General features: G+C 43.7%; 1 protein-coding gene across 1 annotated transcript in view; it reads right to left on the bottom strand.

The window, feature by feature from the left end:
* Window positions 1-2,727: 2,727 nt before the first annotated feature.
* LOC126408332 (copine-8-like) overlaps window positions 2,728-13,307 on the bottom strand; it is a 96,353-nt gene continuing 85,773 nt past the window's right edge. Inside the window, exons 16-20 of the mRNA XM_050073833.1 lie at window positions 10,112-10,239; window positions 5,701-5,803; window positions 4,580-4,637; window positions 3,812-3,885; window positions 2,728-3,459 (exon numbers count right to left, since the gene is read on the bottom strand). Of these exons, the coding sequence (XP_049929790.1) occupies window positions 3,247-3,459; window positions 3,812-3,885; window positions 4,580-4,637; window positions 5,701-5,803; window positions 10,112-10,239 (576 nt within the window). The 3' untranslated portion in view covers window positions 2,728-3,246. The remainder of the gene's footprint in view (window positions 3,460-3,811; window positions 3,886-4,579; window positions 4,638-5,700; window positions 5,804-10,111; window positions 10,240-13,307) is intronic.

Raw genomic sequence — 13,307 nt, 5'->3', positions numbered from 1 at the left:
AAGATTAGAGTCACCAATTCAGTATCTGACCAAATGTCTCCCCTTCTGTTCCTGAGATATGACGTTAAAACATGATGATGTCACAGTCAAGCTGACCTTTGACCTTTTGGATATAAAATGTCTCCCTTTCAGTTTTGTCATAAATAGCATATGAAGTCTTCAGTTAGGGCCAAAACATATTTTGTGAGGTCATAGTGACCTTTGACCATAAAAATCTTATCAGTTTATTCTTCAATCAAAGTGGACGTTTGTGCCAAATTTAAAAAAAATTCCCTCGAGCAATTTTTGAGAAATAGAGTTCACAAGGTTGGGATGTATGGACAACCCAAAAACATAGTGCCAGGGCAGAGGCATACAAATAATCATAATAAAAGTTAAATTAATTAAAAATAAAAATGTTCATAGTAAGTTACTGCAACCAAAAAACATATTAGGCCAAAGTCGTAGATTGAAATCAGTCATTCTTCTGTCGTTAGCGCAGTTAGCTTGTTTACAATATTACACAAATGCCACTGTGACACTAAACATGTGTTGTGCTTATCACTAATGAATAAACGTATTGTGTGTTTAGAAGATAATTATCATCAGTCTGAATAAGCCACACCCCCTCAACCAGTAACACCAATACAAACTAATATACCAATATATCTGTAACGTATAAAGTGAGGTCATGTGACATTAAGCAGCAAATAAGTTGTACTAACATTAGCTACATATGCTACTGTCGTTAGCAAACTAACATCATTTCAGCTAATTTTAGTAAACACCTTAGCAACCTAAGCATAGCTAGCTAAGGTTAGCACTTCGTACAACTATTTTGCTGCTTAATGTTTCATGAGCTAACGTTCTACATTTATACATAATATTGTTGTTTCCTTGGTGTTAGTGGTTGAGGGGGTGTGGTTTATTCAAACTAAAGAACGCATGCTATCTTATCTTTCTGATCGTCTCCAGTGAGCTCACACAATTTCAGACTTCCTTCTTCAAGCTCGGGATGTGAAAGAGCCTGATGCAGGAGGTGAGTCCAGGCCTGCAGCTCTGCAGCTACACACTTCTCTAAATACTGACTGGATGACAAAGGAGTGGATTATGCTCCAGGATAGATCGTTTATATTAACTTTTTATATGGATTTGTTTTTCCCCATGAAACTGTGATCTCGTTAACCTGACGATCAAATGACACGGTCATTTAGTTTTCAGTTAATCTGCCTCAACAGGACTGAGTGTTTGATCAGATCTGACTGACAGAGCCAACAAAACAAGCAACCACAAAACTGTCACTGCATTTGATTCAAACATTGTTAAACTGTGATTGGTGCATGGAAGCATGTGACGTTACATTATCCCAGCTAAGCCCCGCCCACCTCAAACCAGCAAAGATAGCACAGACAAAAGCAAAATACACAGAAATCTCTCCTGTGAAGTATCTTTGACCTCACTGCCCACAGGAAGACGCTGACTGAGAAAATAAAAAGGTTTTCGGGGTTTTAGAAATTCGTTGAAAGTCGTTTTATCACAACCTGTACAGCTGTGTCAGTTTCATACATGTACATCGTCAATTTGGAGGTAATTTTTCTGTCGTCATCTTTTTTAGGAAAATGACACATTCTCAGTCCCACTAATAAAACTCTGAGGAGCTCAGTTGTTTCTCCATCTGGAAGAAAAAGCTGTCGGTGACTATCACACTTAGAGATCTAATTGAATTGATTATAAAATGGTGAGTGAGCGTCTGTGGAATCCATTTTAAGTGTCGTAATTCCGATGTGAGAACAGCTGCTGCCTTCAGAGCCACCTTCAAGCCTTCAGGAGGTGAGTTTGGTACTGAAATCATTAATGTTTCTGTCGACTGTTCCTTTAAGGAGGCGATTAGCGACCTGCCACCAGACTGATTATTACTTTTAGTGACAATATAGTTGGAAAACATGGAACTAAAATCTGAGCTCACAGTCACTCCTCTGATCAGGATGGGGAGCTGCTAATAAAAAAAAAAAAAGCATCTTTGCATTTTGGTTTGTTGGTTTGTTTTTCTGTGCACGTATTCACAGTGTGTTTCTAACACTAAGGTGTGAGTCACCTGATCTGATAGCTACCAAAGTGTTTCGATTCTCAACCTACAGTTTGGCAAATATTCTATGAATCCTACGTGAGAAGGTGAAAGTGTGAACTCTACAGACCGACACACCAAACAGGTTTTTTTTTGGCAATATTAAACAAAGTGAGAGGTAGAGAGACGTCAAACTGAACAGAAAAATGCATCTGAATGTTCCATGAAAATAAAGAGACTCTAAAACGTTAACACACAGTCAGGTTCGGTAGTGAGATGTGTGTTTTTGACTTCTGGGCTTGGAGATCCACATTTCCAGAACCCACGGTGGACACGGTGCCTGTGAATGTAAGAGTAAGGCTGGTTCAAGTCCCTGCTGCATTTGATTGGACCAGACTCCTTTTGAGTCAAGGCAGGTGGACGGAGCAGAAGGTCGGAGCGTGGGAAGATTTCAGGTGGGCGATGATGGGTTTGTTCTTAATGAAATATGGCAGTGGTGGTGGTGGTGGGAGGGGGGGCTGTGTGGGAGGGACAAAGCCCTGAGTGCAGGACAACAGTGCATGCTTCTCTTAAACTAGCACATGCTCCATTTATTAAAAAAAGAAAACGTACACACTCTGTAATGAAGACCACGGCGCCAGGGCCGAAAACGTTTTTGTACAAAGTCACAACCTCCAGTTTCTGCAGCCGAAAAATAGGAATCTGAAAGGTTTTCACATTGAGTGGTAAAAATTTCCTCCTGAAAAAACATCTCCACCTTCGTCCTCAAACTTGTAAACATTTATATATTGAGATACTGTGAGAGAAAGAGGAAGTGGAAATAGAAAGAGCAGATGAACAGTGTTCCCAGTTTGGACCAGTTTCAGTCTGACAGCTTCCTGTGGTCCAATCACTGTCCCGCTCACACTTCCTGGTGGAGGGTAGTGATGTCATACCCCCCACCATGACCCTTCATACCCCCTCCTTCATCCACTACAGGAAAAGTCCCTTCTTCGGAAAAGTGAAAGCGTCCCACTCGGGGGTTTTCCGCATCACACCCACGGCTCGTGGCCAAACGTTTCCGAAAGTGCAACATGAGAGAGCGGCCGATGTCGCCGTGTGCTCAGAAGCTTCCAGTGAAGAGTAGGAAGAAGAAGAAGCAGATAGAGGAGAGGAGAGACCAGTAGAGTTGGCTGGCCGGCGTCGGAGCGAGGCCTCGGCCTTTAGATTCGGCTTACCCGTCTGCAGAGGAGCGGGTGGACGGCTGGCGGAGGACAGGTGGTGTAAGGAGGCGGCAGGGGGCCCGGTTTGATCCCTCGGGTCCTCATGTAGGACAGGAACTGGTCCGGGATCTCTGCCAGTACTTCCTTCGCCAGGCGAGCCATGCTCAGGATGTGGTTTCCACGCCGGTCGATGTAGTCTCTGAAAGGAACGAACTGTGGAGAGGAGAGGAGACAAGGTGAGGAGACAAGGTGATAAGAGGAGAGGAAACAAGAACAAATAAGTAACGAGGTGAGAAGAGGGGAGAAAACAAGGACAGAGGAGGAGAGGAGAGGAGAGGAGAGGAGAGGAGAGGAGAGGAGAGGAGAGGAGAGGAGACAGTGGGTATAGTTTAGAGGAGTGAGACAGCAGGAGGAGGAGGACAGAGAGAGATGGCAGACTGAGGACAGGAGGACAACAGGAGGAGGACAGGAGGACAGCAGGGGGTCAGACACTGTGACCTTTGTCCCATTAATCATAACTCCCACATGTCTCTGAAGACATGTCTTCGTCTTCTTCTGTGTGTACCTGAACAATGTCCCTCTCAGCGTATCGTCCTTGGGACGAGATCCTCTCCTCATCCCCGTCCAGCTCGATCATCTCTGAGGAGGGAAGCACATCAGTGAAGGCCTGTCAGGAGAACTGGAGCAGCCATGTCAGAGCAAACACGCCACACACACAGTGTGTGTGTTTGAATCTGCTGGAGCCATTAGCGTGCCGCTGCGTTACATCTCCTCCGTGTGTTGGCGATGCCAAACGCGGCGTGAGTACACTGAATTTGCGTCGCTGAGCGTGAAGCCAGCGGGCCGTGAGCGGCACACAGCCGTGCACATGGAGGGGAAAAACATGCTGTAATGTGTGTAAGCAGAGCGCGGCAATGTGCACCGCGGGGACATCATGCAACCGTGCACACTGACTTCATAAAGCGTGACAATTGGTGAGATCCCGTTGACTCTGCAGCTCATTGCTTATCATGAGTGAGTTTGTTTTTACAGAGGACTGAACTGTAAATGTGAACATGACAAACACACAGAGGAGAGTAGAGAAGAGACAGGGCCAGAAAATACACCACCTCTGGTCTGACAAATGAGAATCCTCACATCCACTTAACCTCAGAGGAGGAGGAGGAGGAGGAGGAGGAGGGAAATTAAGGGGGAGCAGAATGGAGGAGAGAAGAAAAGAAGGGCTGAAGCGTGTGGGAGGCGAGATAGGAAGCAGAATGAAGGCGAAGGATTACTGCATGCAAATACCACACAGCTCCACATAAAGCGTGCACGTGATCGTCACCCTGCTTACCGTCAAACTCCGCTGGGCCGACCCCAACTATTATAATCGACATGGGCAAAGATGCAGCCTGTGAAGGGAGGAGGAGACAAAACAGGCTCATCAAAGAGGGGGAAGGAGCAGCACCCGTCCTTTTCACCATGTGCTATCTTAAACGCTGCAGGCTGTCAGTAAAATGACGAAGTGTACGCTAACAGTCAACACAAAGGAAGCTCAATAGCCAAAATCCGATGCCATTGTTGAGACAGACGGAGTTTGTCCAAATCCATCTGGCCTCTGCAGACGCTTTCATAAAGCCTCTCGTCCGGCCAGAGTTTTCTAATTTCATGCATCTACAACTTTGTCTAAATCTCCCAAAGCTTGACAGCTTAAAAATGACTCCCATTTACATCTTCCTCCGCCCCGAGCCGCCGCTGAACTTCTGCCCTGCATCGCAATATTGTTTATTAAATCTTGGCCGAGTGGGACAGCAGAGTACAGTCGGAGTGATGAATGATGAATGAAGGTTTTTTTTAGTGTTTCATAACTTCCCCTGGTTATTAGACCGACGCCCAAATTGCTTGAGATATGAAGGGCACGGATCCTCCGTAGGAGAGTAAATAATTACTGTGGAATCTTACTTTACAATAACATTACATCACACGGCGGCGAGGAGGGGGGAGAGGGAGGGGGGCAGCGGGAGAGGAGGCCGCTGAGGCTCCAAACATATGAAAAATCATTACACACATTAACTGTGATCTCTCTAATTAGAAAGCATAGTTATTAGAGCTGAACGTCGAAGGATCGGGGGGGAGGGGGTGACCAGGCCCACTCTTCCTCATTAGTGAAGACGAGCATAGGGGGAAAGAGACGCACTGAAGGAGACGGACAGCTTCATAATGTTTGCTTTTTGGTTGATTAGGGTCTCCATTAGAGGTTTAATCAGAGCTGAACCCTCGGGGGCTCCTCACATGTTTTACAGTAAATTAACTGAATGAATACGAGCGTACAGAGCATCAACCGCTGCCCTGCATGATACTGTCACTGCCTTCTGTTCATGTTGCTGGGTGAGATGGTTTTTAGCTTCATAATGTCTTTAAGTTTAAACACTGAAACACAGAGAAGATAAATTGAGTCTAAATGTGATACTGTACATTGACGATGGACTCCTTGGTCTGCGCCATGTCTGTGATGACGCCGTCAGAGATGATGAGCAGGATGAAGTACTGGGAGCCGTCCGTCACCGCTGAAGCATACCTGAGACAAAGAAGGAGAGAGACACAGGGTCAAAGGTCACATGAGCAACAGGTCCACAGGTGCAATGGACTGAAAAAGAAATTAATTATATTAGAGCGTGTGACTAACTGACAGCTACTTAACAGAGACAGCAGTTAGCTCGACAACATGGCCGAACACAAGTATGTTCTAAAAACCAAAGATATTTAAAACACTTATTTACTGTCTAACGGGAGTCAGTAACTTGGTTTAACAGATCAGTTAAACAGATCAATACAGTCAGACGCTGATCTGTTTCTCTGACTGTGAGCAGTGACGACAGTCAGCTCGTCTCTGTTCAGTTTAACTTTATTAGTTAAAGGGTTAACGTACGATCAGATGTTGTTCAGGACCTGCTCTCATCCAGGAAGCTGTAACTTCGTTAAAGCCAAAGTAAACGGACACTTCTTTAACACTTTATTAACATTAAAACAGATATTCTGACTTTTCTCTTCTGCTGAGATCCACCTCTCTGTGTTCGTTTAAAAAGGTCACTCCACTGATTTAACACATCAGGACCAACTAACAGGCGACGAGGACGAAGACTCAAGATGACTCAACCTTTGAAACAGTTGTTAAACGTCTTCTGTGACTCTGCAGGAGTTTTATATAGTCTGAGAGAAATTAACTCTGAGGATGTCACCACTGTTATTTTGGCTCCAGCTCAGAGGTAAAACTCTTTTTCTATACAGGCTCAGAGTTTAAAGACAAACAGAAAGTGTTGCATTATGGGAAGTGTAGGATCCAGTGTTTCTGGAGCTCGACCTACATCACAGACTCAGGACCTCATTCCATTTCTATCCTTCTCACCTGTCCATCAAATTTATAAACCTGTTAAATGAACAACATTGCACCCCTGTCTCAAACCATATCACTGCTGCAGTTACATCATCACATAACATCCTGTATTAGATTATTGCCCCTCAGTGATCAATGAAATCAATCCTATTTTATCCAGAACAAATGGTCCAATTACAGAGCGAGTATCAGTGCTGAGCCTGAACAATGTACGCCAGGTAAAATGAGAATCTAGTTATTGATCGTGAAAATTAATATTTTAGGTATTTAAAGCATTAAGTATATACTTAAAAAACATGTGCAGACTAAAGTAATCAGTCTAAATGACCACATATGACCCACTCAGTGTGGTGGTGTATTTATCTGCAGAGACTCTACCCTCTGCCTGTATTTTATAATTTTGCTGTGTTTGACACTTTGCTGGGCACAGCGTGCAGGTGAGGTGGGACTTTGTAAACAGATAGCAACTAGTAACCATACTGTACGTAGCATCCAAAAGGAAGCTACAAAAATGCATATACAGTTAGAGGAAACACGAAGCAAGCAAAGCATGTGTTCGGTAACGAGAGCGAATCTGGCTTTCAGTTGCACTTTCACTGGTGAGCAGTGAAAAAGACATGGGAGAGACGCTGAGTTGTCCTGTTTCCTGTTGGACAGGAAGGTGTCAGCAGTTAGCTCAGCTAGCCTGCTCCAGTAGCAGATTTTCCATTACAACAAATTTAACATTCCAACATTAGCCTGCAGTGTCGTTAAGCAGTGAAGGGAGGAGGGGCCAAGTCTGAATGTCGTGTTCATACACAGTAACTGACATTTCCTGCATACTGTAAATTCTCTAATAGTGGGCGGGGCCTTTATTTACCTTTACTGCAGAGGATGCCAGACCTTTATTTGAAATATGCTCTTATCAGAGAGGCAATTATTTCTGATTCACTGTTATATTGTTGAATTTATTGAATTAAAGTCATGTAGATGTACATTATTTTTAGTTACCATGCACGTTTTATAACCTGGAGTTTATCCACCCGTGTCTTTCCTATATATAAAATATAATATGAGACCTTTGGTGTCATTTTTAAAACAGTGAGTAGGAACAAACTAGACAAAAGCCAAAAATGGCGTGCGCCAAAACAGATTTGACAGTTTCTACAATCAGGCTCCACCTCATCATCTGCATTGCCAATTTCCTGTCTCCAAAATGTTGGTCAGCATGGGTCAGAGTTTCTCCATCAACTCTGTTTTTATAGATCGTACTCGTACTCGTACTCGTCGTCCTCCGCTTATCCGGGTCCGGGTCGCGGGGGCAGCAGCCTCAGCAAAGAAGCCCAGACAGTCCTCTCCCCAGCCACTTCCGTCAACTCTTCCGCGGGAACCCCAAGGCGTTCCCAGGCCAGCCGGGTGATGTAATCCCTCCAGCGTGTTCTGGGGCGGCCCCGAGGTCTCCTCCCGGTTGGACATGCCCGAAACACCTCCCAAGGGAGGCGTCCGGAAGGCATCCTTACCAGATGCCCGAACCACCTATAGATCGCAAAACCCAAATTGTTCCTGGTGGCTGTTCATCAGTGTGTGAGTGTGTGTGAATGTTTACTGAGTAGCAGGTGGCTGCTCAGTGCACCACACGTCTATGTAAAACAGATGTGTGGTGCACCGGGCAGTGTGCAGTTTGTTGGCTGATGGACGTCTGTACGTGTACTGAAGGTACTGAGTGTGTGGGATTGTGAACAGCCACAACTCTGTGTGTGAACTGTATAGATGTAGGAACTGTATGTATAACTTTTTGTATCTTTTAACGGCAGGTACCGCATGTACCCAAGACAAATTTCCTTTGGGACAATAAAGTCTATCTTATCTTATCTTGTATGTTAGCCTCGGCCAACAGTGTGTGAATGGGTGAATGTGACATGTAGTGTAAAAGCACTTTGAGTGGTCAGAAGACTAGAAAGGATCTGTACAAGTGCAGTTCATTTATTTAAGAAAATACAGTATATACTTTAAGTACGCAGTATTTTATATGTGTCTTTTATGCCAAGAATCTTATACTAATAATAATAATATAATATATATAATATATAATAAACAGTATTTCCAGAGGAAGTGAAAGTCGACCCCACATTCACTCTCAGTGGCTTTATCTGCGGGGATTTGTTTTGTTTTTAATGCACTGTGTCCACATTTTTTGTAGCTTCCTCTTGAATGCCTGCTGCTGCCACCTGGTCGCTACACTTTTATACAGTCCCTGCCTTTACCTGCACCTTGTGCACAGGAACGTACTGAACACGGCAAAATAAGGACAAAATAAGTAAATCCAGGCAGAGTCTCTGCAGATAAATACACCACCACACACTGAGAGCAGGTCATACTGTACGTGACCTCTGTATGAGTCTGAACATGGTTTATAGGAGAACCCTGTACAGGATGAATTAGAAATAGTATGGTTTATGCTTTAGAGTTGAACATCCAAGTCAGGTCTGTTTCTCAGCTGTAAACTAACATTTACATCAGTTTTCTTTTATATAAACCAGAGTGAAACGTCTGAAGTGATGTCACAGGATCATATTTTGATCGTATATTAAATGACTCTCTTACACACATACACACACACACACAGTCGGAGTATTAAGAATCTGAGGCAATTTGGTGTCACTTTTTTTTTAGTGTCTTCCTGGGTTAAAGTCAGAAGCTCGGCAGAAGTGAGGCTGAACAATGCAGCTATTCTCAGGCTGAGTGGGTGGACGGCACTCACAGAGAGGAAGAGATGGAATTTAAAAGCCGACGATGAAAGGTGGGAAAAGTGCTTGTTCCAGTCGATGCTGAGGATCATGAGACGAGATGTGGCAGTCGGGAACGTCAGATGGAGGTCGGGAAGTACTGTACTACAAACCAGCACATGACGTTGTATCAGAGGGGATTGGTGTAAATTGGTTGAGTGCTGCTGACAGTTTCCTGTAGTTTCTATTAGAAGTGTCTATTATTTGTTTTTAATATTTAAAACAGTGGAGGAGCCTTTCTGCATTTATGATTTGTTGCTCCAATAAAAATGTAACTGCACTTGAGGGCCCACACGTCTCTCATTAATGCTGTTTTTAATAGTGAAGCGGCGGTACGTGTTTTCTGCTCGTGTCTGTGGAGATTCATTTACTGTTTATTTGTGAGATGGTGGGAGGTGAGACATTATCTGTTAACCACACAACTCTTTCTTTCTTCTGCCGTGCTTTGGGATTTTCTCAGATCCTTCAGGCAGCTCCTGGTCTCCTCCTGAAGACTGTCGCTGCACGTGTAACAGTGAGTATTGATTCCTCTTAGGTGACGGAACTATCAGCACATTTATTTTAATCTCCTCCCTTTGCTTCACAGATTGCCGTCCAGCAGCCCACACACACACACACGGCTGCAGTGTCACTGAAGCAGAACATTCTCATGGCGGCTTTGTACTCCGTGACATTTGTGTTGTGTGTCAGCCGACCACGTCCCCGGCTGTGATTACAGTGGACCTACCTGGCCACATGGTTAATAACAGGGGAGAAGTGGGTGGGTCCGTAGAGACGCACCGATTTGAGGCTCTGGTAATAGGCCTCCATCACCCCCTCAATGCCGTTGCAGTACGGGTTCTGTGGATTTCCATTCTGCACAGAAACACAGACACAAAACACTTCATGAGTTTTGTAGAAAATGACTGAAATGTTACTGAGTCACTGACAGAAGTGTCCACTCTCAGGATCAGAAGACTCCAGAGTGTCTCCATTTCTTAAGATACACTTGTGGGAAACATGTTTTGACTTGATTTGTGTTTAAAGAAGAAGACGAGCCGTGAACGCCCCTCTTTGTGACTTGACAACTTGAGTATAACGAAGCTAGTGGGAAGGAGGGTTTGCAACTGACACGATGCTGCGTTTGATGTGTCGACTTCCTGACAGCAGCTCTGTAACGAAATACATGAATCTAAGACTACAGAGACAAACAAGACTGATCATTCAGGTTTGTATATGATTAAGAAATGAAATAGGAACACCACTCATTAAGAATTTCAATATGTTATTTCCATGTTTGAGGAAAGTTCAATCAATATTTGTGAACATGACCTCCTTCACACCTGACACGAAAATGTGTTTTGGGTGACCGGATTGTAAGGTGATAGTGTTTGACTACACTTAAGCTACAATTATCACCCCGTGGTTGTGTGACTCCGCCCACCAGTCCAGTGTCTCTGACAGTCTCCATCCATGTCAGTGAAAACATGGATGCTTCACACACACAAGATCTATACAATCAGCACAGTTTCAAGATTAGAGTCACCAATTCAGTATCTGACCAAATGTCTCCCCTTCTGTTCCTGAGATATGACGTTAAAACATGATGATGTCACAGTCAAGCTGACCTTTGACCTTTTGACCTTCATTATTTTATCCTGTTAGACATTTGTGTCAAGTTTTGTCATAATTAGTGAATGAATTCTTCAGTTATGGACAAGAACATGTTTTGTGAGGTCACACTGACCTTTGACCACAAAATTCTAATATTCTTCAGTCCAGGTGGACGTTTGTGCCAAATTTAAAGAAATTTCATGAAGGTGTTTCTGACATTGCATTTGTGAGAATGTGACAGACGAGGTCACAGTGACCTTGGAGTTTTCAGTGTAATGTAATGTAATTTAAATTCATGATGTCATTTTGTGACTGTCTGAAAGCAGATCTATAAATGTGGGACGTGTGCGCTCGGGAAAGAGTGGATTTTAACAGTTAACTCCAAACTGAACCTCTCGTTTCGACTGATCCCCGTGTCAGTACGAGCTCTGTTGAATCAGGGATAAATGTCTCTTAACAGCTGCTGCAGCACAGATCTGCCACGTTCTTCCACAGAGTCAGAAAGCTTTTGGTCTTTATTAATCTCACTTTGTACCTTTACTTCAAACTGAACACGCAGACACAAAGTTCTTTTTCTTTGCACTGAGGCAAATTAAAAGACAATGTCCTGATTGTGCTGCGTATGAGTTTGATTACTCTTTAATGTCGTTTCTGGAACTCTAAAAAAAGCCAAACCTCATTTAAAAAGATGAGACGTTCTCCTCAGGCTGGAGTATCTTTGGTTTCCTGTTTCAGGTGTCTCTATACGCCACCAGCTAACAGTCAGTTTACACACAGCAAGTCTCGTCATTGATTTAATGTCAGCTACATAATACTTTAAAAAATGTGTTAAATTCAGGGACAATTAAAAAAACTTGCCGACACTGCGTCTCCTGCTGTTTGCACATTTTAACACCATGCATCAAAGTTAGAATTAAACTGGTACAGTTTGTTTTGATATTCAGACACAGCGCAGCTCTCGGATAAAATCATCAGAGGGAGAAGAGAACAAAGTATTTGTAGATTTTATATCTCTTTATGGGAAAAAGGCTGGGATGGAATTACATGTTATTTTCCAAACAGGCCTGTTTGGCTGAAAATTGCAGGAAACACGATTACATGCATACTGAGAGACATAAAAATGCCCCCCCCCCCCAGGGCCAAAACATCAATAATACTCCAATATTATCAGAAATTATTACCCAGTATAAACGGCTCTGGAGGCTCACAGGCCCTGAAAGATGTAAAATCCAATCTTACATTTCAAATATTCCACATATTTTAGGGAAATGTTGACAGTTTAATTCTCCTGCTGCAGTAAAGAGCATCCTGAGGCTGGTCGTTTCACATTTTAAACTCTGCATGAAGAACGGACACCAGGAGAAGTATTCTGGTGAAAATCTATTGTTGTGAGATTAAATTTGTTTTTATAAGTTATAAAATATTCTGAGCATTTTTCTAAAGTCCAGTTCAGACCAAAGATTCACGACAAGACAAAACCGTTTTCGAACGTTGCGGAGAAAAGTATCAGCAGTGTCAACTGGCCGGCCTGAGCTCGACTCAAGCGGGCTGATGGTGTCACCTGACACTCAGCTGATCAAAATGTCCGGCGGCTGGTTTTAAAGCACATCACCTGTTTCAACAGCCAATTAGCTTGTAGTGAAGTCCGCTGGTGAAGTCAAAATGACCACAGACGGCGTGTTGGCTTGCTGCAGCAGATGCTCCGTCCCCGCTGAGCCCTCTGTTTCCATCCTCACAGTGGGTCGCTGCTGCTGCTGGCTGTATGTGCTTATGCCCCGCCCACACACACACACACATTCTCATTGACTGATGAATTGGCGCTGGTTATTTATATTATTGTGGCGTATTGATTAAGAATACAGTCCATCTGATGCTACACTCACCAGTCACTTTATTAGGTACACCTGTTCAACTGCTTGTTGATGCAAATAGCTAATCAGCCAATCACGTTGCAGCAACTCAATGCATTTAGGCATGTAGACATGGTGAAGACGACCTGCTGAGGTTCAAACGGAGCATCAGGATGATGAATAAAGGTGATTTAAGTGACTTTGAATGTGGCATGGTTGTTGGTGCCAGACGGGCTGGTCTGAGTATTTACTGGGATTTTCACACACAACGATCTCTAGGGTTTACAGAGGATGGTCCCAAAAAGAGAAAATATCCAGTGAGCCAAAATGCCTTGTTGATGCCAGAGGTCAGAGGAGAATGGCCAGACTGGTTCAAGATGATAGAAAGGCAACAGGAAGTCAAATAACCACTGGTTCCAACCAAGGTCTGCAGAAGACCATCTCTGAAGCAACAACACCTTGTCCAACCTTGAAGCAGAT

This window comes from Epinephelus moara, chromosome 20 (genome assembly GCF_006386435.1).
Source record: "Epinephelus moara isolate mb chromosome 20, YSFRI_EMoa_1.0, whole genome shotgun sequence".
Lineage (NCBI taxonomy): Eukaryota > Metazoa > Chordata > Actinopteri > Perciformes > Serranidae > Epinephelus > Epinephelus moara.
Note: the sequence above shows the minus strand (reverse complement) of the source record. Positions and strands in the feature narration are given on the sequence as shown.